This window comes from Rattus norvegicus, chromosome 17 (genome assembly GCF_036323735.1).
Source record: "Rattus norvegicus strain BN/NHsdMcwi chromosome 17, GRCr8, whole genome shotgun sequence".
Taxonomy (NCBI): Eukaryota; Metazoa; Chordata; class Mammalia; order Rodentia; family Muridae; genus Rattus; species Rattus norvegicus.
In genome coordinates this window covers 76,612,671-76,637,500 of record NC_086035.1, presented here as the reverse complement: position 1 = coordinate 76,637,500, position 24,830 = coordinate 76,612,671, and the positions used below count along the sequence as shown (strand labels likewise).

The 24,830-nt window shown below is 42.8% G+C and overlaps 1 protein-coding gene across 50 annotated transcripts in view; it reads right to left on the bottom strand.

Annotated features, from left to right (window-relative positions):
- Positions 1-24,830, bottom strand: part of Celf2 (CUGBP, Elav-like family member 2) — an 825,373-nt gene that overhangs the window by 1,800 nt on the left and 798,743 nt on the right. For 7 of the 50 annotated variants that reach the window (XM_063276296.1, XM_063276297.1, XM_063276300.1 and 4 more), the window contains 5 exons: positions 17,276-17,395; positions 10,573-10,752; positions 6,165-6,308; positions 3,402-3,573; positions 1-2,030 (listed from right to left, as the gene is read on the bottom strand). The exon at positions 1-2,030 is cut by the window's left edge and continues 1,800 nt beyond it. In XM_063276296.1, coding sequence (XP_063132366.1) covers positions 3,446-3,573; positions 6,165-6,308; positions 10,573-10,752; positions 17,276-17,395 — 572 coding nt within the window. In that variant the 3' untranslated portion in view covers positions 1-2,030; positions 3,402-3,445. 50 annotated transcript variants of the gene reach the window in all.

Genomic DNA, 24,830 nt, shown 5'->3' with positions numbered 1-24,830 from the left:
GGTTAGTAACTGTGGTGAAGAGCAGCTCTGATCTCCTCTTACATGGCCAGCCACTTGAAATGTGTTCACCTAAAGATCAAAACCCCCTAGGGACCCAGAGAGGCAGGGAAAGGCCTGAGGGATTTGCGTGAAGACACCTTTCTCATTCAGGTGTCCACAGGAGTCTGAGAATCCCGGGCGGAATGACTGACTCAGCATTACATAGGGGTGTTTAAGAAACAAAAGCAACGTTTCTTGAAAGAGTAGACCACCAAAAAAAGCCATTAACTCCAGGGTGTATAAAAATATTGTACACTAGGACATACCATGAAACCCCATCTCGAAAAGCAGACATTGTCTTTAGGGTTTGTGTAGGGGCTAAAAATCTACCTACGTTTACCTTCATAGGATTTGCTCAATCTCTTACATTTAAACTAAAGGAGCATAGGATAATAATAAGGAAGAGGGGGGATAAAAAAGAAAAATAAAACATGGTTTAGGAAAAAGACTTAAGAGTTTTTGGGTGGGTGGGTGTCTCAAAAAACAAAAAACTCAGAAGATACAAATGGAGAAAAAAAATCTAAACACCCCAAAAGAAACCCAAGGATGACAGTATAAAAAGTTACCAACATTCCAGATAGCTCTGGGTAGAAAGGGTTAAAAGTTCAGGACTTTCTCACCTTGGAGGTTTGCAGACATTGTGAAGAGAATACATTGTGAGGGTTGCTGTCATAGCATCGATGTGGAGGGTGATTAGAAAAGTAACACACGGGCACTTATACAATGTCTTACAAAACAGCATAGAGAAATAACGAACAATAACAATTTCAGGCAACAAGACCACGGAGTAGCAAGTTAACAAACTTTGTAACCTTTTTTTTTTTTTGTTTTAAATATTAGGGATTTATACAAAACACATAATAAAATACCATGTTATCAAATTACTTCTCACAGGAAACACGCGGAGCTCTAGGAAGGAAGTACCTTTGGAATTTGGCACTAGATAGTTTTCACTTTTTTTTCTTTAAAAGAAAAAACAAAAACAGATCACATTTTGCTGAACACAAACACATCTAATAGTCCACAATAAAAAAGGTGACATCAATGCTTTCTCAAGCCAACACAAACTTATTCTGGAATAGTTTGTTTTTTTTTTTTTCTCACATTAAATTTTTTTTTTAAGCAAACAACTTTTTTTTTTTTGAAATTCTTTTTGTTATAAGTAAACCAATTCTAAGCTTGTCTTATCAACAAATAACATTAAGACCTTAAGACTCATGATGAGACCACAACTTAATCCACAGAAGCACCGACATGACGCAGTTTACAGTAGCTTTCTCCTGTACATTGGAACAGTATAAAATATAGGTAATTTCATGTGCATTAAACCATGGATTGTCTAACTGTGAGTCAGTTCAGCAAAAGGTGACACAAATAGGTAGCATTTGCCCCAAAACAGGGTAAATATTTTCTTATACTAATCTACAAAAAGTGGTTCTCTATATATATCTTAATGAGAAAGTGAGCCACGTAAAATGGCCTTATCAAAAACTTTACACTGCCTGAAAAATGTAAAAACTATTACAGACCTCTAGAGACTTAAAATCAGACAGTTTTTTTTTCTCAAACTGTTTTTGGAAGTAGTCTGTTAGAAACCAACATTCTGTGTCCCTGGACACATATTGCTATTGTCACCAGTGACCGGGCAGAATGCCAATCCCTGTGTAATACTTTCAAGTCTGTTTTATGAAAAGAAAAAAAAAATAAGAAAGAAACATTTTAGCCACAGGTTTTGTTTTCTATAATTTGTCTAATAATTTCAGTCTTGCATGAATGCAGCAATGTTTTTCACATTGACTTCCCAGAATTCATAGCGAGATGAGGTCACATGCAAATTTCAAAGGTCAAAACTAGATCAAAGGTCAGTAGGAGAGAACCAAATATGACGTGAGGTCAGAAAGACATCAGAAACAATGACGGGACGATGAAACTGTTTTTGAGACGCCACAGGGACATGCTAGGCAAACGATGACTAACGGGCATGAAGATGTCTGGGGAGAAAACAAGGAAGAGTCAGAAGTTACACAGAGTCTGCGCAGCAGCAACAACATCACTTTCCAGGGTGCGGTGCGGAGAAAAACTAATGCAAATCTTAGGTCTTCAGGGAGTCTATGAGCCATTCACATAATTTGCATTTCTTACACTCTTTTTCCACAGTACAATGAAACCCCAAGAGAATCCATCTGGAGAGAGTGAGAGGGGATGGATTCTGGGTGCTTTGGGGTGAAGGACTAGCAGGGACAGAGGAGAGGGTCCAGTTTGAACAAAGGTGACATATGGGGAAGTCAAGACAACTGAATTGTAAACTAGATAATGGAATTTACAAACAAAATAATCAGACAAATACAAAGGACAAGAGGATAAAGCATGAACTTTAGGTCTAGGGTTCAACGGTGAAAAAAAGCCCATTCCTAGAACAATTCCTCTAGAGACTACTTCAGAAGGTTCTAGCTAGACAGAGAACTGCTCTTTAGATACCCAATAAGTTAACAATAGGCAATAAATAACTTCCATTATTTCTGAGGCAGTAAAAATTTTGTATAAAAATAGAAATGCTTTTTTTACAAATAAAATTTACAGGCCTGTGGCTTTCTTTTTATTTATGTATTATTTATGTATTTATTTATTATTAAATTTATCTTTCAAGAAACATCAAGTATTTTCACTCATTTTATTTTATTTTTAAACCCTGTAGCTTTAAGAAACAGATCTCTAAATCTTTTTTTACATTAATCCTTTCTAAAAACAAAAATAAAACAATAACAAAATAGACAACCAGTGTAATCATCTGACCAATAAATGTCATGTTTCTTTGAACCCTAAAATAAAATCCTACTTATATTAAAAGAAACCAATGTAGTGGGAGGGTGTTTTGTGGAGTTTTAAGTGCTTCTCCTGGCTTCTCCCTCTGCTGGGCCACCACGCCATCTCTAATCGTGGGGCCCTCCGAGGGGCGGGCGGTGGGCGGGCGGGCAGGGAGGGTGAGTTCTCCAGGCAGTGCTCTCGGGGCACCCGTGGTTTCAGAGTTAGAATTGCACGTTAGTGTTTGCTTGCCTTTCAAATTCTCAAGATGTCATTTACTTGTTTATATGTTTCTCTTTAAAAAAGCAAAACAAATTTTTCTTAAAAGAGTAAGGATATTCAAATTGCAAAACCAAGGAGAATACAGTGGCACAATTGGAGGTGGGGTTTACTCAATAAGAACAAGGTAGCCCAGGTTTTGATTATGGCAGACTGGGTGGGGCATTAGTGGAAGAAACGGAGGCCTTAATGTAAAAATAACCGTCTCTCTTGGTAAAAGTTGGCATTGTGGTCCCTCCTCTGCCTTCCCTGTTGAGAACAGGCTGGCTTGTGGGACTTACCCTAAGAAAGCTAAAATAAGAGCAGGGAGCTTCTGGGGTTAGGATCAGTAAGGTTTGCTGTCGTTTTTGGAGCGCTTCAGCTGCACCTTCAAGCGTTTCATGCCGATCTGAAAGCCGTTCATAGCCTGGATTGCAGCTTGTGCAGAGACTGGATTGTCATAGCTAACAAAACCTGGAAAACAAAGGGGAAGGAGGCAGGGCGGTCAGGGTGAAGGGGAAGCCAAGCAGGAAAGGGGGCTGGCGGGGCTGGCCGGCACCTTGTGACTGCAATGCTGAGCGGTGCCCATCCTCGGATCTGAGCTGGGTCTGCTAGGTTTGTGCTGTCCCAGGCATGCACAGTGCATGTCTGTGGACATCGGGGGAAATGCCACTGGCGAGTAATCAAGGAGTGAGTTCCATGTGGGATGAAAGCTTCCTCACAGAACTACAGCTACCTTCTCTAGTGAACTCTGTCCCTCTATTTAGTGCTTCGAAGGCACACCTATTTGTTTTACCCCCACCCCCAGGCCCCTCCTCCCCTCCCTGGGTCCTCTGGGAAACATACTGAGGAGAGAGTGAGTCCTATATATACTCACAGACAGTCTACACAGGGCTGGCTGCTCAGGATGAGTCACCCACTGACTTAACTCAATTAGAATAATGTATACTAGCATCTAACATTTTGGAATTACTGTTCAGACAAACCTGGGGAAGGTACTGTCTCAGGGCTTAGTTAAGAGTCCCTCACATCCAGTTATTTGTATCTGCGGCAATAGCCACCATCAGAGAGAGGGGCATGTCTGCCTTTGAACAAGAACAAATGATACTCTACAGAGTCAGGAGAGGATCCTGGTGGCAGAGTTGGCTTTAACAGAGTGGGAGGTGGGTCAGAAGTACCAGCATTGCCTGGTCAATGCTGAGGCAACCCGAGAGCATTTGTGACTGAGTGGAGACAGGAGGCTGTCCCAGAGACTGAATTTCACTTCCAAACATCAGCAATTGGAAGATTATAGCATCTCCACCCATCTACTACTATTAAAGTTTAAAGCTAAAGAGAAAATTCATTACAAACCAGTGGAGAGAGCAAAGGACATAAACATACTTTGAGCAGAGTTCTCAGCTGATAAAAAGGCAGGAAGTCATTTCACAGGTAGGCTGAATGGCAAAAATGGTTGTTTACATTTTTATTAACTTTAAAGCCCAGTAAAAGTAACCTCAGATCTAAGACTTCACTCTGGTGTGACTCCTCTTTCTCTCAGGGTCTTGGGTACAAGTGGCAAGATGATTGGAGAATGGAATGGGTCAGAAGTGAGATGGATGGATGGACAGACAGATGGATAGATTACAACAAGCAAATCAGTAGCTAACCCAGATGGTGAGACTAGCCTCGCTCACGGAGGAACATGGGAGCACAGCTTTTAAGGGGAATTGAAAATGCATCCCTGATTCTCACAGCTAGTGTGTATTATCAGGAACATATTAGTTAAGTAGTCTGTGGACTGACAAAAAGCTCTTTTCAAGGTAATGTTTCCTCAAATCACGAACTATAGTTGCTTTTAGTCTCCAAATAAACTTAGAACAGTTATGAAAATAGTTATGCAGCTATGAAGGTGTGGGCCAGAAAGCCTTGCACAGGAAGCCAGGAAGCCAGCCTTTCATAGGTAGCTGAGGCTCTCACGTGCACACACCGTGTGACAGCTTAGTGTTCATGTCATTCCTCTGCTGTCCATGGGCTGTGCAGTGGGTTTAGGCTGGCAGCCTTTCTCCTGGAGGAGAAACATTGCCTGAAAATAGTTGATGCCTTAATCCTTCTAATCCCTAGCACCAGACCTGTAGGAACCAAAACATTACCTAGCAGTCAGCCAAATAAACTTTGAATTTCTGGGCTTTTGAGAACCATCCTTCTTTAGATATTTTTCTTTGCAGTATATACATTCCTAATTTTTTTGGATCATATCTTACTTAATAAATTGTACTACCTCTCACAATGTGAATTAGTAAATTGTAGGAGTGATATCAGCAAAATGCTGTGAACTCACTGGGCTAGAGCTTGCTAAACAAGGCTCTGAGCACCCTGGATTCTTAACTTCTTTGGGGGCTAATCAGTCACAGAGATAAAGAGGTCATGGATTTAACACTGCTGTCCTTGTGGTACAGAAGCATCCGGACATGAGTTTTCATTACTCTGTTTAAAAAAAGGAGATGCTCCCTCTGAATAGTAAGGCTGCAAGGGCAGAGAGCTAGGTGTCTGGGGGTGTTTGGTTAATACGCAAATGTCCCTGTGCTCTGCACCTACTCATGCAGCCCTGGCCAGGCTAAGCCCATCATAATGCTTTGTTCTCTGGAAGTACGGGACAGCAGCTGCTAGTCCGCAGTCCACAGAGGTGGAGCGGCATACGAGTGACACTAGTAAACCTGAGTGACAAGTCCTGACTCAGTGCGTGGGCTATTTGAAACTGTAGGAGTAAGACTGCGGGGCAGAATGCTAGCAGTGCTTGTGTAGAGCACAGACAAGACTGCAGGGCTTAAAGAAACAACTACTGCTCTACGGTGAAAGGGAATCAGGCAGATAGGAAGGCACTTTACTGCTACAGTATAGCTATCACCTAAGGTAAGGCAGTGTCTGTCACTTGTGTATGGCTCTTCCCCCTTCTCTGATCAAATACCTCTGCCCACATCTGTGTACATGCAACTCGAAGGTCAAGAGCTACCACCGGAAGGAAGGCCCTATTTTGACTCCTGACTAGGAAACCTGCAATGCTTAGCTAGGTCTCTTTTGCATACCAAAGCACTTGCTCAGATTGGTCTGTTTGTCAATGAAGACTTTAGCAGAGATAACATTTCCAAAGGGCATGAACATCTGCAGAATGTCCTGGTCTCCAAACTCCTGTGGAAGGTGGTAAATAAAGAGGTTTGCCCCCTCTGGACCTAAAGAGGAAGAAAAAATCAGAGTAAGGTATTCCCCAAGTCTTAGTTCCCGAAGCCTCTTAGGAATACTTCAGTAACAGGTAGGCTAACCATTTGGCTTTTTCCTATGAAGAATGAGCAGAAGGATAATGTCTAGGCACTGGCATACTATTCAGGAAAACACTAATCCTTTGAAATGTTCTCACTGGTGGCGAGGGGTGGGATGGGGAGGTGTGGGGCATGCTATGAGTAGCTTCTTTTTCATGGAGAATCTTTGGATTACTTCAGTGCAACATCTCCTTAGGGGTGAAGGAGGAGGTGGGGCAGGGCAGGGATAGAATTTCAAACCGGTTACTCCTAGGTAGCCAAGTTTCATGTGTAGACTATTTGCTGAAGTGGTCTGCATGCTAAGCAGACTGCAGCAATTTGGAAAAGTGAGTACAACAGCAGCAGCACTACTCAGATTTCCCAGTCACTGACAAAGTTACTCTGTCAGTTTTGATTTGTTGTGTGCGCTTGCGCGCGCACGCGCGCGCACGCACACACACGCACACACACGCACACACACTGTAATAATCATCTCTCTCTCTGTTAGAATGTTGGGCAGGGAGTCAACAGCTAGGTGGAAAGGTAGTTTTACAGTTTTGACAGGCCTTTATGTCACTGAGAATTCGCCTTGGGAGTTAAGGACAGAGGATACAAAAGCTTCTTCAAGACGGAGTTAACAGAGCTTTCCCCCTTTCCATGCAAACTCCAGAAGGCAAACAGTCGGTTTAGTTCTGCAGCTTAGGTTAGTTTTCTCAAGTTCCTCACTGAACTCAAGACTCACCTACACCGGAGCTGTGTGAAAGAAACGACAGAAGATGCATCTGACAGAGAGAGGATGAAGTTGGGGTATTTTTTGGATGCTGGAAAAGAAACTCACAGAACTGAGGAAGTGACTTCTGTCCCTGGCTCTCACAGGAGAGAGAACTTGCCTGCCTGTTCCCTGTGGAGATCAGGGCCAGAATTCCATGATCTCCCTGCAGAACTACTGGGCAACGATGTGTATGTGTGCAGCCCTGAGTAGTGAGAATTAAGTGACCTTTGCGAATCTATGAATCGGTACATCTTTGTCTGCCCTAGGAAACCAATGACAGTCTTAAAGAATGAGACTTCACTGGAATCAGATGTAGTTATTTCTTCCTCACTTAAAAACACGTCAACATTACCATACTGCTTACGTACTCTATGGCTATGTCTGGGACCCAGCTCCAGGGAGGCAGCCATAGTTGATTCGTAGCCTTCACTGCTGTCTGGTCCTAATGTGGTTAATGCTGGAAACGTGTGCTAGTGCTATTGTGCCATGCACATTCTTAGGAAGAGGAACACTGCTCAGAGGGGTTCTCCACACTGAATGCACCTTTCAGGCAAAGCATTTAAATGCTTCGAGAAGGATTAACAGAACTGAAAGCATTGTAAGCGTGTTGCCACTCCTGAAGTCTGAGCAGTAAGCATACTTTTAATGAACAGGGCAGACTGTGCATGAATGATCCCAGCAATTCAGAATGGTATCTAAATTCTGAATATGTCCATGCCAGAGAGATGAAGACTGCGACCAGTTAGACAGGCAAAAAGAGGTTTTGGTCCTTTTGTTTATTGTTTTCCCAGGGATAAATTCCAACATCTTCATAACTCCTCTCCTCTGACATCCCTTTACCAGGAAATAGTTTGATCTTTTAACCCTCCCAAACCGAGGGGAAAAAAAGCAGTTTCATATAGAAAAAACCTTTATTGCATGCTAATGGTACAGTGGATACCAAAATCAATAGCCCTCGTCTATGTCTCTGACTTCCTCCCTCCTTCCCACCCCCTCTCTTTCTTCCACCCCCTCCCTCTCCCTCTCTCTCTTTCTTCTAAATCTCCAAAAGCAATAAAACCCACACAACTCCCCCTTTTGACCTGTCTACTTTCTCCCAGCACACCTTGAGTGGCAGCTGTATTACTGGTCCCTGTGGGCTGTTTTTATTATGTATTTCTCACAGGGTGCCCAGGGCAGCACAAACCCCCTCGGCCCAGAGGCACCTGTGTGTAGAACAAAGCTACACCAACCACCAGTGTGGATAAGCCTCTTGCTGGGTACCTGGGGCTCCAACTACTTGTGGGTGTAAAGCCTGCCTGCTGTAAGGAGAGGGAGTGGGATGCATGAGAACGGCCATAGAAGGTTCACAATTGCATGACATGTGATAGGCTTTCCTGATACTTAGATCTGTAGGAATGTTGCAACATTTCACAAAATTTACCCATGGAACATTAATTTAAATCATGTGTCAAGTCTAAATAGTTCATTTTTCCCGTGGTGGAAAAATACACCAGCGTCCATGACTAACTACTTCAGGGTACATTTCAGCTCTGACCAAAGGGCAGCACAAGGATGGAGCTGTGGATTAGGGAATCTAAAATCTGATGAGCGGTAGACCTGTTCTTTCCCTTCTTGTTATCACTGGCATTTTAAGTTACAGTTTCCCTAAACTAATGGCAGACGGGTGATATGTATCCTTAGCTAGATCAGCTGGATGGGAAGATGGTCAAGGGAGAGCATGAGAAGGGAAGAGAGGGATGGGAGCAGGCACGAACAAACCAAGCCAATGAAAAGAACAACCCCAAAGCTAGCACTAGACCGAATGAAGAGCCCAGCACATACCACTGTTAGCGAACATCCCTAGAGTTAGTACCTGTATTAGTCAAGGACAAGCAGCTTACAACAGTGGGCTGAGGTGAAGTTCTTCAGGAAAACGTTCTTATGGGACCAGACTTTAACCACTGACTTTTTGATCCTTTGGCGGCAGCTAAGTCTGAGTGACACAGTTAATACTGTCCTGTAAAGCCATGCTGGATGGCAGAGAGAAGGGCACTCGCGGAACCATTCAGGAAGGACACTTAGCTCTGTTCTTTATGGGTCACCTCCTATGGTGCTTACTTCTCAGTGGCTCTCAGACCCTTCAAAGACTAAACAAAGATGGCCTCGTGGGGTCTCTTTCAAACACTCAGTGAAATACAGTTGTCCAAATAGCTGTGTATGCCTGCAAACCTACAAAAGATGTCCCGGCTAAGAGGAAGGGGGCAGGGTGGGGTGTTGTTGAAGCAATGAGAAGTAATGTAGGTCTCATGTATTTTTTTTTCTTTTTTGAAGATCTCTATGTTCTTTGTCAAAGGGAAATTTATTTTCTACTTTTAACACTTTAAAGTTGTATCTTCTTAAAAATCCTAAGTTTGCAGAATAAAAGCATGATATCAGATTACAGGTTACCAGACTCTACATAAATATGTAAGCAAAAGCAGTTAGTAGCTATGGTGAGAAGGTAAAGGGAAGAATAAGAATAGTCTTCTCCCATCTTCTGAACCAGTCAGAACGAGATCGGCAAGCTGCTGACAGTTCTAGGGCAGCCAGTCAGTGAGGAAAGGCAAACCATCGCGTGTGGTGCTACACGGAGGTGTTCATGCTCCCAAGAGACACAGCCAGTAAGACTGACACAGACTCAACAGCAGCCTGGGCTGTAGGTGAGACCCTATTCCAACCAACCAACCAACCAACCAACCAACCAACCAACCAACCAACCAACCAACCAACCAACCGGACAAAACAATCAAGAGGAAGAAGGACGAACTTCCCTTATTTGGAGTAGGTAATTAACCACTATATAATTAGTTTTAATTCATCCTCAGGATTTTTCTGAAATGTCTCCTGCCTTACTGGTAGCACCGCTAGGCGCCCGATCACTCACTTCCTTTCCCAGAAGACGTCCTCCCCATGGTCTAAGTTAGTTCTAACTGGATTCTATCATTAGTCAAAACTATTGCTTTCTGAGAGGCAGCCACACAACTTCAGGGGATGTACACCTTAAGAATCTAGGGAATTCAGGAGGGTTCTTACCCTACACCAGCCTGAACCAAGTGGTACCCTTGTACTGAGGAATCTCTATGAGGAGAGAAGACCGAGAGCTTGTGCTGACTGAAGAGAGGATGTTCTAGGCAGTTTTGATGGTAGCAACTAGTCAAGTAAGTTCCTGTGAACACCTGATAGATAAGAACTTCAGGGATGAGTGAAAAAGTGAAAAAAAAATGAGATCAACAGAGAACTTTTTAGAAAGGGCTTATATGCTTGAGACTTTTAACATGGATATTAGAAATTAGGCTGGTGATTGCTCTTAAGACACTGGTTCAAATCATCTTCTAGGCATGCTCTAAAGGCAAATCCAAGTCTGGCTGGCCCCGCCAGGCCCTGGGGATACAGGTAGATACCTACCTTCCTTCTGGCTGCCTGCAGCGCTCTGCTGCTGCAGCAGGCTCTGGCTGTACAAAGTGGGCAGTGCAGCTGCCGCGTACTGCTGAATTCCTGAGTAGGCCTGCGTGAGGGCGTCCATGGTGCCAGCCGTACCATTCGTCAAGCCTGTGGCGCCAAGTCCTCCATTCAGAGCCGCCATACCTGAGAGCATTTGAGCAACTTTACAAAAAACCCAACAATAGAGAAGAGAAATAGCACTTACTCATTAGTGCTTTCCAAAGGAAGTCAGAGAATCATTGACAGTACAACAGGAAGTGCATGCAGCTCACACACCAATGAAACCAACAAAGTAAGAAACAAACAAAACAACCACACAGAAACGATACATATGGAGAAGTACAGCACGACAATGTGGAGGGAAAGGAACTAAACAGTAACCCTCCCTCCCCTTGCCAGTGAAGCCCTGCACTCAGAACCATCCCATGCAGGAGTTGCTGGTAACACCACTGGGATCTTTTAGAAATCTATACCTCTGCTTCTTAGATCTTGGAAGCATGCAAAGAAAAGAAAACCCAATCCAACCCAAACCTGTGTGGCTGAGACCTAACACGCATGTCCACTGCTGTCCACTGACCCTGTTCAGAAGGCTGGGGAATCGAGAAACTGCTGCTTACATTGAAGTTGTGTGATAAGGAAGTCGAAGAGCAGACAAGGTCTTAGTTCTGCACCCCAGCGAGTCAGCAGTACCACTGATATGACTTTTCTACACAGTCCCAGGGTGATGTGAGGAACTGGGACTTGGGAATACATAGCCTAACTGGTTCAGACTAGGGCAGCAGGACACTTCGGGCTGCTTACACCCTATGTGCACACACACTTGTGACAGAAATCAGTGTCATGCTTCCTAGTGGACTGGAATGACACTGTCTATAACCTGGGACTCTGGCAGCAGCTTAGAGGATCTGCATGTAGACCAGTGTGTAATACTGTCCTTGTTCCCTGGCTGCTCTAGTCTGTGACACTATCCTAGAGTGCTCCGTCAGAGCAAACAATGCTTCACTGAGTATGAACTTGCACATGAATTCAGGAAATGGAATACATAACACAATTGCCTTTGCATTCTTCTTTTGATTAAAAAGGCTTTAAAAAAACAGATTTGTTTCTGAGAAGAACTTACTAGAAATAATGCTAATCTTGGTGGTACCAGAGGACAGCTAGTAAAGATCCTGGAAAAGCTAAGGGGAAATCAACTCAGCACTCCCTTTAGTGCCACCACTTGCAGTCCTCAGGAAGGAAAGGAAGTGGGGATCCCTATCTACACTGTATGTGTGCCTCTGCTGCCTGGACAACTTCCTGCCTCAGACCGGAAGGACAATGTGTGGGATAGAAGTTGACCATGACTTAGCTGTAGAGAACTCTTCTAATGCTCTGGGTTTGGAGCCTGGAAGGAGACTGAACTGGGCCTCGAGTAGCTGTACAACAGTGTTCTCAGAGAAGCTGGGTAAGGAAGTCTGTAGACTGCAAGGATGAAACTCTAGCCCTCAGAGAAAGGAAGTAATCCAAAGTCACTCAGAAACTATGCACAGTAAGCTAAGAGGACCTATTGGGCCTCCTCTAGGTCCTCAGTAGGAATAAGTCTGTTCTCTTCTATGAGGTCATGCAGATAAGCACTGTTAGAGAGCTTAGAGTCCGTCCCCTATTCAATGAGTCCTCAGACACCATCGAACCATATTTACACTACTGTCTTTTCTTCCCCACATCTCTATTGTTGGGGCTGCCAAAGGACTGGAGAGGAGTTCTCTTTTCCCTTTTGGTCATGGTTTATGTGTGCTGTTCAGTATGTGTATGATACTTCTGAGTATGTGAGATGACTTGGAACCAGTGGAGTGAAACTTTCAGTTCCACAGCAGGTATTAGGAATGTAGGTCATCAAGCTGTGGACTCAATTCCTCTATAGGAGGGAATTCTGGAAGGAAAGTGACTTGCCCTCTATTCCAAAGAGTGTGGATTCATGTGTGCACAGCAGCCTTTAGAACTCTGCCTGACATGGACATGCGGAGGCCTAAAGCTCCACTCTAATGAAGACCTCCAAATCTACCTGTCCTAGCTTGTCATAAGGGCTGTGGAGTGTCTATACACTCTCACATTAGTCCCATATAAAAGGACCTGACTTAGGCTGTAGCTTGAAATTCTCCCCCATTTTGGCCGTTTTCCACCTCTTAAGACAGAAACAGAATGAACTTTACATCTCCCAGAACTAACTAGATTTGTGGGAGCCTGCAGCTCCAGCAGGCAAAATCGCAGCTATGCCGTCCATCCTTCTGGGTTGTATGCTGTCATGGTCGGTTGTGTTCTTAGACTATATACTCCAATCAAGAGCTCCTTTCTAGAAGCTCTGCTTGCTGCCACTGCCACTGTGTATGTAGAAGACAACCCCTAGCCTTATGTGTTTGGGGGCAGTTACAGGGAGGCACCGAAATACATGGAATAGAGATGCCAAGGTGGGGAGAAGTGGTCATACCAGCCTAAAGCTTCCCTAGTCTATGACATAAATCTTTCTTGAATAAAGAATAAGAGGGGTCAAAAAGTTCTTTCAAACAAATGCACTGAGAATGTTTATACCATCTTGGAAAATACATTATATATTCTGGAATTACGCTATCTTGGAAAATATATTTTAAAGTCTTGGCGGCTATGGGCTGGCTAAGTCCAGGCAGTAGCAGGTGGAGGTGCACATCTGAAGAACCCTCAGAGGAGGACTCAACTGTGGGGAGCAATTCTTAGACACTAGGTCATGTTATTCTACATTAAATAATCGTGGTATCAAAGTTAACATGCATCAATTCAGCTGTTAACATCTGATTGCCTCTGAAAGCCTCGAACAATAGAAACAGGGGTTTGAGAAAGATTAGTTGAATAAAATATTTCCATTAAAAAGAATAAAGCTTTTCTTCGAGGAAGCTGAATGGATCAATTATTTTCCCTAGTCATCGAAATTCTCACTCATGCTATTTAGACAAAGATATCTGGATATAATGAAAGGTGTGGCAAACTTATGTAAGAGAGGCCGAGGTAGATGGCCTGATTGATAATAGGGTTGATTTGCCCCCGACTACTAAGCTGTTACGTCATAATTACTTTTCAGAGGACTTCACTCACAGATGCAAATTAGTTAAAATGGCAGACGCATCCCTGACTGTAAACAAATAACCTTGTGAGCACTGTGGGGATGGTGCTGAACATAACTAGAAGGAGTGGCCATAAGCCAACTACATTTACTTGCAAGCCTCTCTTCTAGGTGCTACAGATCACACAAGAGAGGAAAAGTAAGGACTGCATTAGAGCAGGTCTAGCCTGCTAAGCTACTGCTAATGAACGAGGGTCAGGGAAGCGACGAGAACAGAAGATGAGTATCTCAGCTACCTGCCCTTCCATGTTTGCCTATGTTGGGAAGATCACAAATGCAAGTGTTTGTGTTGCGCTGTGGTGCAGAGTGACATTCATCTTCATAAACTGCTAGAAGGCAGATCAAACAGTGACTCCATAATGCAAATAAAGAGCAGTCTAAGCGACTTAAATCCTTTCTTCTTTTATCCATATGAAAGAATCTGAAATGACCCTTCACCAAGTGCTTATGACTTGTTACAGTCAAAGAATCATAGTTTTAAGGAAACATGTTAAGCTTTGTAAAAGAGTCACACAATTAAAGAAGAGGAAGGATGCATTTCACTTATATTTAGAAAGAAATCAGATAAAGGCTCCTGGGTGGATATATGTGCTTAGAAAGTTTTTGTTTGGGTTGGGGATTTAGCTCAGTGGTAGAGCGCTTGCCTAGCAAGCACAAGGCCCTGGGTTTGGTCCCCAGCTCCAAAAAAAAAAAAAAAAAAAAAAAGAAAGTTTTTGTTTAATTTAGATATTGATATAATATCTAATACCTATGTTTTATATATTAATCAAACTATCTAGATGCAAGCCCTGAATGACTCATGTTCTTTTTGGTCTTGTTGATTCTGGCTTTACCTTTAGACAGCTATACTTTTTTGCTTTGCTCATTAATATATGAGGGAAAAGTAAGTTTTTCAAACAGTTTAACCTAGCAACTCCTTTGTGAACTCTTTAGAGAGGGGCCGTCCTTCAAGCAGGGACTCTAGGCTAAGATGTGTCATCTCCTACTTCTCTCTGGCTGCTCTGTTCATGGATAATAGCTGGTTCTGCTTAGAAAACCAGAACCCTCTCATTACTGAGCCACAGTGCCATACACTAACACTTCCTGGGACACAGCTCGGAAGGAAACAATATGTAAGCTGTCATGAACTGAAGACGTATTTCTTGATTACCTTGAGAGAACCATCATTAGCAGTGACATCATTTCTTCTGAGGAAGAAAGAACCAAGAGGACACTTCACCCTCAGGGGTTTCCTTTAACAGTTAATCTGAGACAAGTAGTAAATATCCCTCTTAGTTGATGCTGAGCTTGTAGAAGAGGTTTGCACTAGTAACACTTATCACGAAGGAATATATTTCCATTTATACATAATTTTCATAATTTTTAATTAACATTTTCTTCCTGGTTCACACTGACTGGTAGGTAGGGTATTTGAAGTTAAGAACATTCTTTCTTGTCAAGAACTATGTATATTTCTATTAACCCACATGGCAAAGCAACTCAATTTGAAACTTGTCCTTGCCAGAGCAAACTGTATAACATGTGATCCCACACAAGGACTAGCTGTGGTTTCTCAGCATTCAACACAAGTTCCCCTTGGGTCCTCACAATAAGGGTGGGAAAGGCCAGCAACACAAAACAAAGCAGGCGCAGAGGCACAGGACATGGACGGGTAGACACACAGCAGTCACGGGCACAGGACACGGACGGGTGAACACAGCAGTCACGAGCACGTGCTGAGGAGGACAACCATCCCCACTGGCCTGTTACTCTGCAGACCAAGGACAGGCAGGCGATCAAATCAAAGTCCTTGTTTGAGGGGAACTAGGTCCTGGGGCAAGAGAAGCAGCATGAGAGGTGGATGTACACACATCCGAAACCCAGTGAAGGGCAAGTAGGCTGGCTCTGCTGTAGGACAAGGTCAGAAAGAGGAGCTGCACCAAAAACAGAACTCGGGTCTCGAGGCTCCTAGGTGGCTGCTGCAAAATGTAAAAGCTGGAGGCAGTTTGAACTGGAATAAGCATTCTGCTGTCACAGGTTACCAGGCCATGTACTATATGCTAATTAAAAGCTATCATGGGTGGAAGGAAACATTTCTTTTTCTTCAGGATCACAGAGAACTCGGCTCGGTCGTTTTCTATTTGGCCTCGCTAGAGCATCTAAATGAAAAGATTTAATAAAACCTGGAGATTATCTAGTTATTAAAGTATGGATTCTTACCAAGCTTATGTGAGTTAACCTGTATGTGGATACACTTTAGACTCTTTAAACGCTTTCATTACACGTATTTCTGTATGTGTGGGAAGGGAGTGGGGATATACTTGTGGAGCTCAGAAGATAATCTGTACAAGTGTATGGTCTCTTTCTACCAGGGGGGCCCAGGGGTTGAACCTTTATGGCAAGCCATCTTGCTGATCCAACCTGTTTTTCTTTCAAGCTATTACTTTTTGAACTTTTAAATGTAAATTACAGTTTTTGCTTTAAAATAATTATGGTCTGATCACTCAGGAAACAGTTTACTACTTACTTATGGTTTAAAGAAAGGTAAATGACCAGGACCCACTTAATAAAAACTTAAGCAGACAGTGTTCCTTGGGTTGCCTGGCAGACAACTAGGTTCACAATGCAGAAACGCTGGTGGCTGTTTATGGATCTCCTGAGCAACAAGGGCGAGCAAACGGCCGCATAGGCAAGTTAGATGCCCTCCTTGTAGCTGCGGCTCACTTTTCCTAGTGCAGAAGCCCACACCAAACATGTGATTCATCCTCAGGCCTGGGCACTATTCCCACGTGCACCTGAACAGCAGAACAGTTAGCTGTGCGGGCAGAGGCCAGCCGCCTATCTCCATCAGTGAGCTTGCTTCAGAATTCAGTGAGATGTGGTGAGCTATCTGTGAGAGCCCTGTGCTTGTCACAGTAAAATGGCACTCTACAGTCTCTAGGGACACTCGGCCTCTCTGGGGTCTTAATGAAGACCATTCTCCTTGCACTATGTCCCTGTCACTCAGTTTCATTTCTGGCTTTCCAGGGATTAGGTTCTTGCTTCTACACTTGTCTGAAAAACTTTGGTTTTTCAAGCTGGAGGGCCTCAATATCATTTGACTCAGATTTTTCAATTTTCCAGTGGAGACTGTAGGCCAGGAGGGAGCCTCGATCTGCCTGAGCTCTTAGAGCTGACTGGCAGTAAGCTGGATGTATGGTTCCCAATGTCCACTCCATTAACTTTCCTGTTATAATCCCCTGCCTTGAAGGTGGGCTGAGAAAACCCAAACCAAACCAAACTTCTTGGAACCTGAGATTATACGCTGAGCCATGGCGCTCTAAGGATTTGAACTTACACTACACAAGTGGAAAGAGACTGGGGTTGGGGTGGGACGTGGTTGGTTTAGAGACAAAGTCAGAGGGGAAACTTCTGCCTGTTGAACCATGTGCTCCTCCATCCCAAGTCGTAGCTCTCCCCATTTCATAGCCTTTTGGGTCAATTCTGGATGACTGTTTTCTGGGGGGATTTAGGGGAAGGCTGTCCACCCGAGCAGCAGATACTCACTGCTTATGGTACCTGCTAGTGCATTAATATTATTCAATCCGACAGTGGCTCCAGCCAATCCTTGCAGAGTCCCAAGAGAGGTCAAGGAGTTCATGGCTGCACCAGCAGTAGAATTGGGGGTTGAAGCAGCCACTGAAAATGAGAAAGGGAGAGAGAAAGCACAAAATAAGAACGCCAATTGGAATGGACAGAAACCTGTTGTCACTCACAGGTAACCGCAGTGCTGCTAAACTGTCATTTTTTTTCTTCAAGTTTTTCTGTTAAAGACACATGGGACCGTCTGTGTGGGTCCTGTGGCTTGTGGGCTTGGTAACTGAAGAGACACATGGCAGGCTGGGGTCCTAGCTCCCTGGTACCCTGCCTCGTTGCGCAAGGCCGTAACTTCAGTTTCCTCCTTGCAGTGGCCCTCCTCTGTCTGTTTGCCAGCACACTGAGCATGCTCCTTGTGGTTTCCTGGGAAATTGTGAACGAACCCTGCAAGTTTAGATTTCTGTTAGTCCCACTGTAGGAGACTCTGAAATTTATATTCTGAAGCAGTTTGCTCACCAAACTTCCTTTAGCTGTATGTAAGTAAAATCCTTTTAGACTTAGAGCACTGTATATTATGTTACAGTTTGCCATTATAGAAGCATCAGCATGGCCATTATAATAGTCATTTGCTATTCTAACTTTTCAGATCCCTTAAGTGTCTGTCTATGAACATGTTAGTTTAACTTCCTTTAATACTCTAATAGTTCTAACATCAGAGGCTTTGGATTGATCTACATAGAATGTCCAACTCTGACTCTGCCAGTTTTAAAAAAGAATTTTACTGCTTATGTGTCTGTATACTAGTACTAGTGTATTTGTATATGCATGCTGGTACCTGTAAAGACCAGAAGAGGGACTTGGATCCCTTGGAGCTGGAGTCAGAGGCATGTGTGGGCCATCTAACATGGGTAACACAGCAGCAACCACTTAGCTGCTGAGTCACATTTCCAGCCCACTTATTCCTACTCTCGGTCCTTGGAATAACTGTATTTGATGATTCCTAAATGATTTCTTAATATTATTGAAAAATTATCTCCGGAAATCTTTGAGGTCTGAGTTGAAGAAGGTCTTTTCAGGGATAATGCCCATTTGATTACACAAAATACTAGAGGACAAGACATACCAAAGGCCTTTTCAAATGGACTGAGGACTTTGACCACCCATGTAAGGGTGCTCATGTGAGGCCTGTTCATTGCTGTAAATTCTCAGAGGGAAATATCTATAGCACTTCTCAGCACTAAGTTTTGGATCAGTATTTTTATTTCCTACCTTCATCTCATTCTAAGGATTAAGTCTTTTGGGGTCCAGAGGTGTTCTGAGGTGTTCTCCTGTTAGAAGCCTCAGTCAGCTAGAAGCCTCCTTGCATTCGTTTTGCACCAGGAGTCTCAGAACGCTTTGCTGAGTTTTCGTACTTCACCACATCCTGTAAGGCATTAGGAGCCATTGTCGCTGTGCTGCTGCCTGGGCTTGCCCTTCTGCTTAGACACTCACCTCAGCTTCCTATATGAACTCACCCTTGGTGTGACTGAGGTACAGACAACAGCTTCATGCACATACTAGCTTTTCTCTTCTGGGGGAGTTCTTGCTGATAACCTAGTTCATCTAAAGTGTGCAAATCTGGCATGTTTCCCATGGACTCTATCTGATGTTAGTCTACACGTAAAAGCCTGGACCAGACTGTGCCAGTGAACAAGGTGGGCAAACTATTCATGATGGATGTTTGAATTCTAAACCAGAAGTAAAGACTAGGAAACCAAACCAAACCAAACCAAACCAAACCAAACCAAACCAAACCAAACGTAACTATGAGTTTAAGTGAAACGACTGAAGAACTTGAAAGGGCAATGTAACGACATCCGTGGATCCTCTCTCATTACTATATTATTATAAAATGCTATAGTTACTATCTCTAGACACTGTCCTATCAAAACAAGAAATCCACTTCTTTATTCCTAGAAAAATGTATACATTTCTGTAGGAATTGAGAGAAACTGTTGGATTTTGGTCACAGTCTACAACAGGTTTTCTCCTGCAGTATCAGACTCCTGAAGATGAATTTAGGAGCAGCCCACCTGAGAGTGAGGCAGCGGTTCCCTTCCTCACAGCTCCAAATCCAGGACTACCGTTCTTCCAGGAAGAAAAGACTCCACCATTTCTAGTTAGCCCCGTTCTCCTCCCTTCTGTTCTTAATTGCCCAAATTAGATGGTAAGCCATGAAGAATGCAGGACTCCCCCTAAACAGCTTGCTAGGGGAACCCTGGCTTCATTTACCTTTGTGTTATCACTTACAGGCTAGAAGTCTGCTAGAAAAGGCAAGTCAAGAGCAGTGTAGCCTATGACCACTGCACAAAGACTCTTCTGAAGATAAGAGGTGTTGAAGAAAAGCAAGCCATTGTATCCACCAGCTCTGAGGCAATAACACAGAATTTCTGTCTAGAGTGTGAGACAGGCTGTAAGAATACAGGTGCTTCTAAAGGGGATACATTTATTTGAAACAGTGATTTTAAGCCAAAAATGCTACTGGGATCAAAATTGTTTTTGGTAAGCAATTCTGAGTAGGCTGATGGTTCTAATGAAACAGTCAGAGAAAGTTACGGAATGTCTTCCTGGGGTCAGTACATGTCTCCAGGATGAATTTAAAGATTATCCTACAAGGCCCTGGCTTTAATCATATCAGATTTTGGAGACTAAGAAAAAAAAAGACAAAAACAAAACAAAACAAAACCCAACCAACCAACCAACCAACCAACCAACCAAACAACATAACACCCTCCCACCCCCGGCCCAATTTGGAATTGTGCTAAGGCTAACAACACCATGTGTGGTGACAATAGAGATATGTTAGCTAGGAACCTAACAGATCAGGCAAAGAGACAATGAGGAGAGCTATGTAAAGAAAGGAAACACACACACACACACACACACACACACACACACACACACACACACACACACTAGCAAAACAAAACAACAACAAAACCCAAACACAATCTGCCCCTCATAGCTCGAGGCCATGCCTTTGAAGAATGGTACCGAGGGCACCATGGCAAATCGATGGTCCTCACTACTTAGCCTTGCTAAGCTGCTAAGCAAGCAAACAACCAAGAAGTCTGCCTGGGAGTGAAGGAGGAAGTGAGTGAATGCCCAGTGGTTAATAAATGTCACAATACAAGCCAAGAAATAAGGTGGAAGATCAAAAGAACAGACAATAGGGGTCCAGATATTAAGACTTAGAAAGTAGAAAAAAAATCAAAGAAGATATTAAAAAGATACTCAAGTAAAAGAAATCCTGCTTAAAGAATGGAAGAAAGGTATATCAGTATGTTTAATCATCAAAAATATCAACAAGACAAAGAATATAAACAAAGGGAATTCTACAGCTGAAAAGGAGCTGCAATAAATCATTTCACCACAGGGATCAAGAGCAAATATGAACCAGTACAAGAATGAGTGAACTTGAAGCTATCAAAAAAGAGAGAAATAAACAGTGAACACAGGGTCATAGGAACCCGGTACAGTGTTGAGCACATTAACATACACATAAAGCACAAAGTGAAAGGTGACAGTAGAGACTAGAAAAGTGTTCCAAAGCATGATGGTTAATAATTTCCCAAGTCTGATGAGAGACACTGGCACATCCAGTGTCTCCAAAATGAAACAATTCTAAGTAAATTGCTATGTCACAATGGAGCCATATCCAGATATACAAGTGCAAATACTGAATGTCAAAGACAGGAAATTCTGAAAGCATCAAAGAAAAGGACCATTTTACAAGGATTCCAGAAAGAGTCAGTTGACTTCTCAGCAGAATCAATGCATTCATAACAGGATATACTCAGTGTTAGAAAAAAACAAAACCCAAACAAACTGCCAACCAAAATCATATCCAGCAAAATTACCTTCCAGAAATGGAGAAAAGAATTCCCAGATTAGAAGGAACACAAAGAAAAGTACTGCTTAATAGGTAAGCTCTGTCTCCAAAGGAATAGTCAAATTCTTTAGGTTTATAACAAGAGATCTGAGGTACACACACACACACACACACACACACAGAGAGAGAGAGAGAGAGAGAGAGAGAGAGAGAGAGAGAGAGAGAGAGAGAGGAGAGAAGAGAGAAGAGAGGAAGTAATTATAAAGTATATTAGATTTTTTTCCTCTTAACTAAACTAACTTGGCTAAAATATACCTAGCTATATGATTAGGTATGTGGTATAAGAAATATAATGTATTTGACAATAGCCAAACAAGTGAGAAAGATAAAGCCAAAACCTTAAATGTTGAGAATGAAGAGAACTAGAAATTATAAATAAGAATACCTATAAATACCTTAGAAATACAAAGATTTATTACTTGTTCTCCTTTATTATGTTTCTTTAAAAGATGTAAGGTTATGAAAAATAATTATAATATTGCTAGGTTGTTGCAATTATAATTGTTGCTAGGTTTTTAACATACTGTTCAAATAAATAACATTTAAAAGGCTGAAAGGAAATAATTACATGAGAAACATTTTTTTAATTTTACTGAAATTAAGAATATAAATTAGAAGTATGTTCTGATAATTTATAATAATCATTAAATAGAATTTGAAAGCATGAAAAATCATTAATGAAATTAAAATGTTGTTTTGGTAAATATGCACTTAATGTAAAAGAAAGAAGACTAGAGAGATGAGTGGGCATGAAACAAAGAAGAAAAAGGACACACCCGGATTCGTCTTATTCACAGCAGTCTTCTCTGAAGCGTAGAGAGATGACCAGACTGTATTTAACAGAACTCCCCAGCTGAGACTTAACTATGCCAAGTAAGGAGGCACACTTAAGATTCAGAGATATAAACAACTTGAAAATACAGATGCTCCTTGACTTCCAGCAGAACAAAGATCCCATTCAAAAATGGAAAATATCCTAAATTGGAAATGTGTTTGCTAAACCACCCTACTGAGCATCCTGACTCAGCAATACAGCTTAGAGGCCTGATGCTTCTCTGTGTGACTGTGGCTGACAGGCAATGTGGTTCACTGCTGCTCACATGGGAAATGCTGAACCCATAGATCAGTAGCCCAGGAGAAGATCACAGCTCAAACTCTGAAGTAGAGTTTCCACTGAACACACACTGCTTCCAGTGGTAGGTCATAAGATTATGGAAAACCAGAAAACACATATCCTGTCAACAGCAGCCATTGGAAGCTACCTTGACTAGACTAATAAGAGGCTAATACAGAATGACTCTGAAGAGGAAATACATCGGTTACTCTGGCATTGCAAAGGAGCTTCATATATTTTGACAAAACCTGTCCTTCATCAGGGCCAAAGCAAAGTACAAGGGATGTCCTGATGGATACAGTCAGTCCCGCCCCTCCCGTGCTCAGGGTACAGTGCCATCAGAAGTCTGGCTGCACTCAAAGCTTCATTTTTCTTTCTGTTCCTCACACTACTCAGAGCAAAGAGAAGTGACTGGAAAACAATAGGCTGAGACATGGGATAATCCTCACAGTCTGGGAAGTGGACAGAAAACACTTGGCGGGGGCATGGACAGGAGGAAATCTAGGCCCCTGGTCATCTGATAAACGAGTGGCTCTAAGCTGTTCACTACCTGCCTTTATGTAAGCAGATATCAGAGAGGAGGCAGACTCAGCAGCCGCTTACTTACTTCATCTTAGAGTCTCAGTGTGTGGCAAGAGAGAAAACGACACTGGAACTGGCTGACTCTATGACTCATGGGTGATTTTAGGGGTTCTTTAGGTTTGAGAGGTGTCCTGCAGTATCAAGCAAGTCTGTGTTTAGGGAAATGAGTGGTGATGGAACGGCCTTGGAACCACAGGACCATTGTGCTACGAGCAGTGAAGAATCGGTGTAAATAATAGCTCTCTTTACACCTTGTTTTTCTACTTAATTTAAAACCACTTGGGACTGACTGTAGTAAGTAGATTGAATACAGATTCTCACATCTTCTTATACGATTTTTTTTTTTTTTTGGAAATCCTAGTAGAAGACAAGACCAGGAGCAGAGAAGACTTCAGTATGAACCGTGAGACCTTACCTGTGTGCAGTGCCTTGAAGTGAGAGGCCTTTCAGTGGGTCCTTGGCTAATACTTTCGAATGTGCCCCAACTTTAGTCTTTGTTGCAAAGAGTTCTTCCAGTTGCGTATGGAATTACCTTTAGAACTCTTTAAACTTTAGCACTTTGTTTAAATTCAGATTGTCACAGGGACTATCTCAGTCAACCACTTAAAAAGTAGATGTTTGGCAGATGCACAATATAGAAGAAGATCCTCAGTGCAACCAGAAAGAAACCAAATGCCATCAATCCACATGTTTCCCTGTTTCAGGGTTAGTAGACTAGCAGTGGGCTGTCCTGGGAACTTCATTCTGTCCACTTGAAATTCTCTTCAGTCTCCACTGGGAGCCACATCCTCCACTTTCTCACTAAACCTATTTGCAAAATGCAAAACCAGCACTCCAGAAAACATGCAGTATTTAAACATTGGCTGCTTTTCCAGAAATGTGTGTGGACGGCAGGCTGCTTCGTTTCCTACAAGAGGCTGCAGAGCAGTGTTAAGGAGGCATGCGAGTGGCCCAGCAGTATCTGGTCTGCCTTGTTCACGTTGTGACAGTGATAACTGTCGTACAAGGCACAGGAAGTCTGCTTTACAGATTACATCTAACCTACCAGCCTCTAGGTTCCCAAGCTGACTAACAGGAAAGAAAATGAAGTGCAGTACACAAAATCTTGTCTTTATTAGCTCATACTAAAGTCTGTGCCCTTTTATGGGGTACCCCCTTTTAGGGGTAACACGAAATGGGAGAAGTGAGGTAGTCAAAGACTGAGGTAAGGGCACATTTACCTTGATATGATCACAAAATGTCTGCTCATCTGACGAGGTTTGTTCTTTACTGCAAAGCTCCACATGGAGCTATCCCTAACACCACCCCCAACGGAGAGGACACGATGGCTTCTCTGTCTTCAGGGTCTGTCCTGGGTAAGCAACACATCCAGTATTTTGTTGCCTCAGATGAAAGCTCCGAGTCACAGTCTAAGTACCTAGTCAGGCCTTTGTGATGTAGAAAAAAATGGAAGAGCTGCTGAGTGTTACGTACACAGTGCCAGGTCTGGGTCTGCTCTCTGGATGTCAGCACTCGTAAGACATCTCTCAGACTTTCTTCCATTGCACGGAGATACTTTAAGGCAATTTATAAACTAGTCAGAAGTCTTTTCCTTTGAGGATAAGAAAGCGTAGATTCAGATGTTAAATGGATTGACCTAGTACACATGTGGGGTATACATGTGAGGTACATATATGGGGGACACATGGCAGCTGGGATTCCTGCTGTGAATAGGGTCCTCAGAAGAACCACATGACTTTTTCATGCACACATAAATAGAAGTCTTCTTTTAACCAGCAAATGAGGAAAGGTAGGGTTAGTGATCCTTGTTAAGAAAGTTTCATCTGTGGCTAGAACACACGTTTGCCATATACAAGGATCTGAGCTCCTATCTCAGCAATAGGGTATTTAGTTTATTTTCTTTCAAAGGT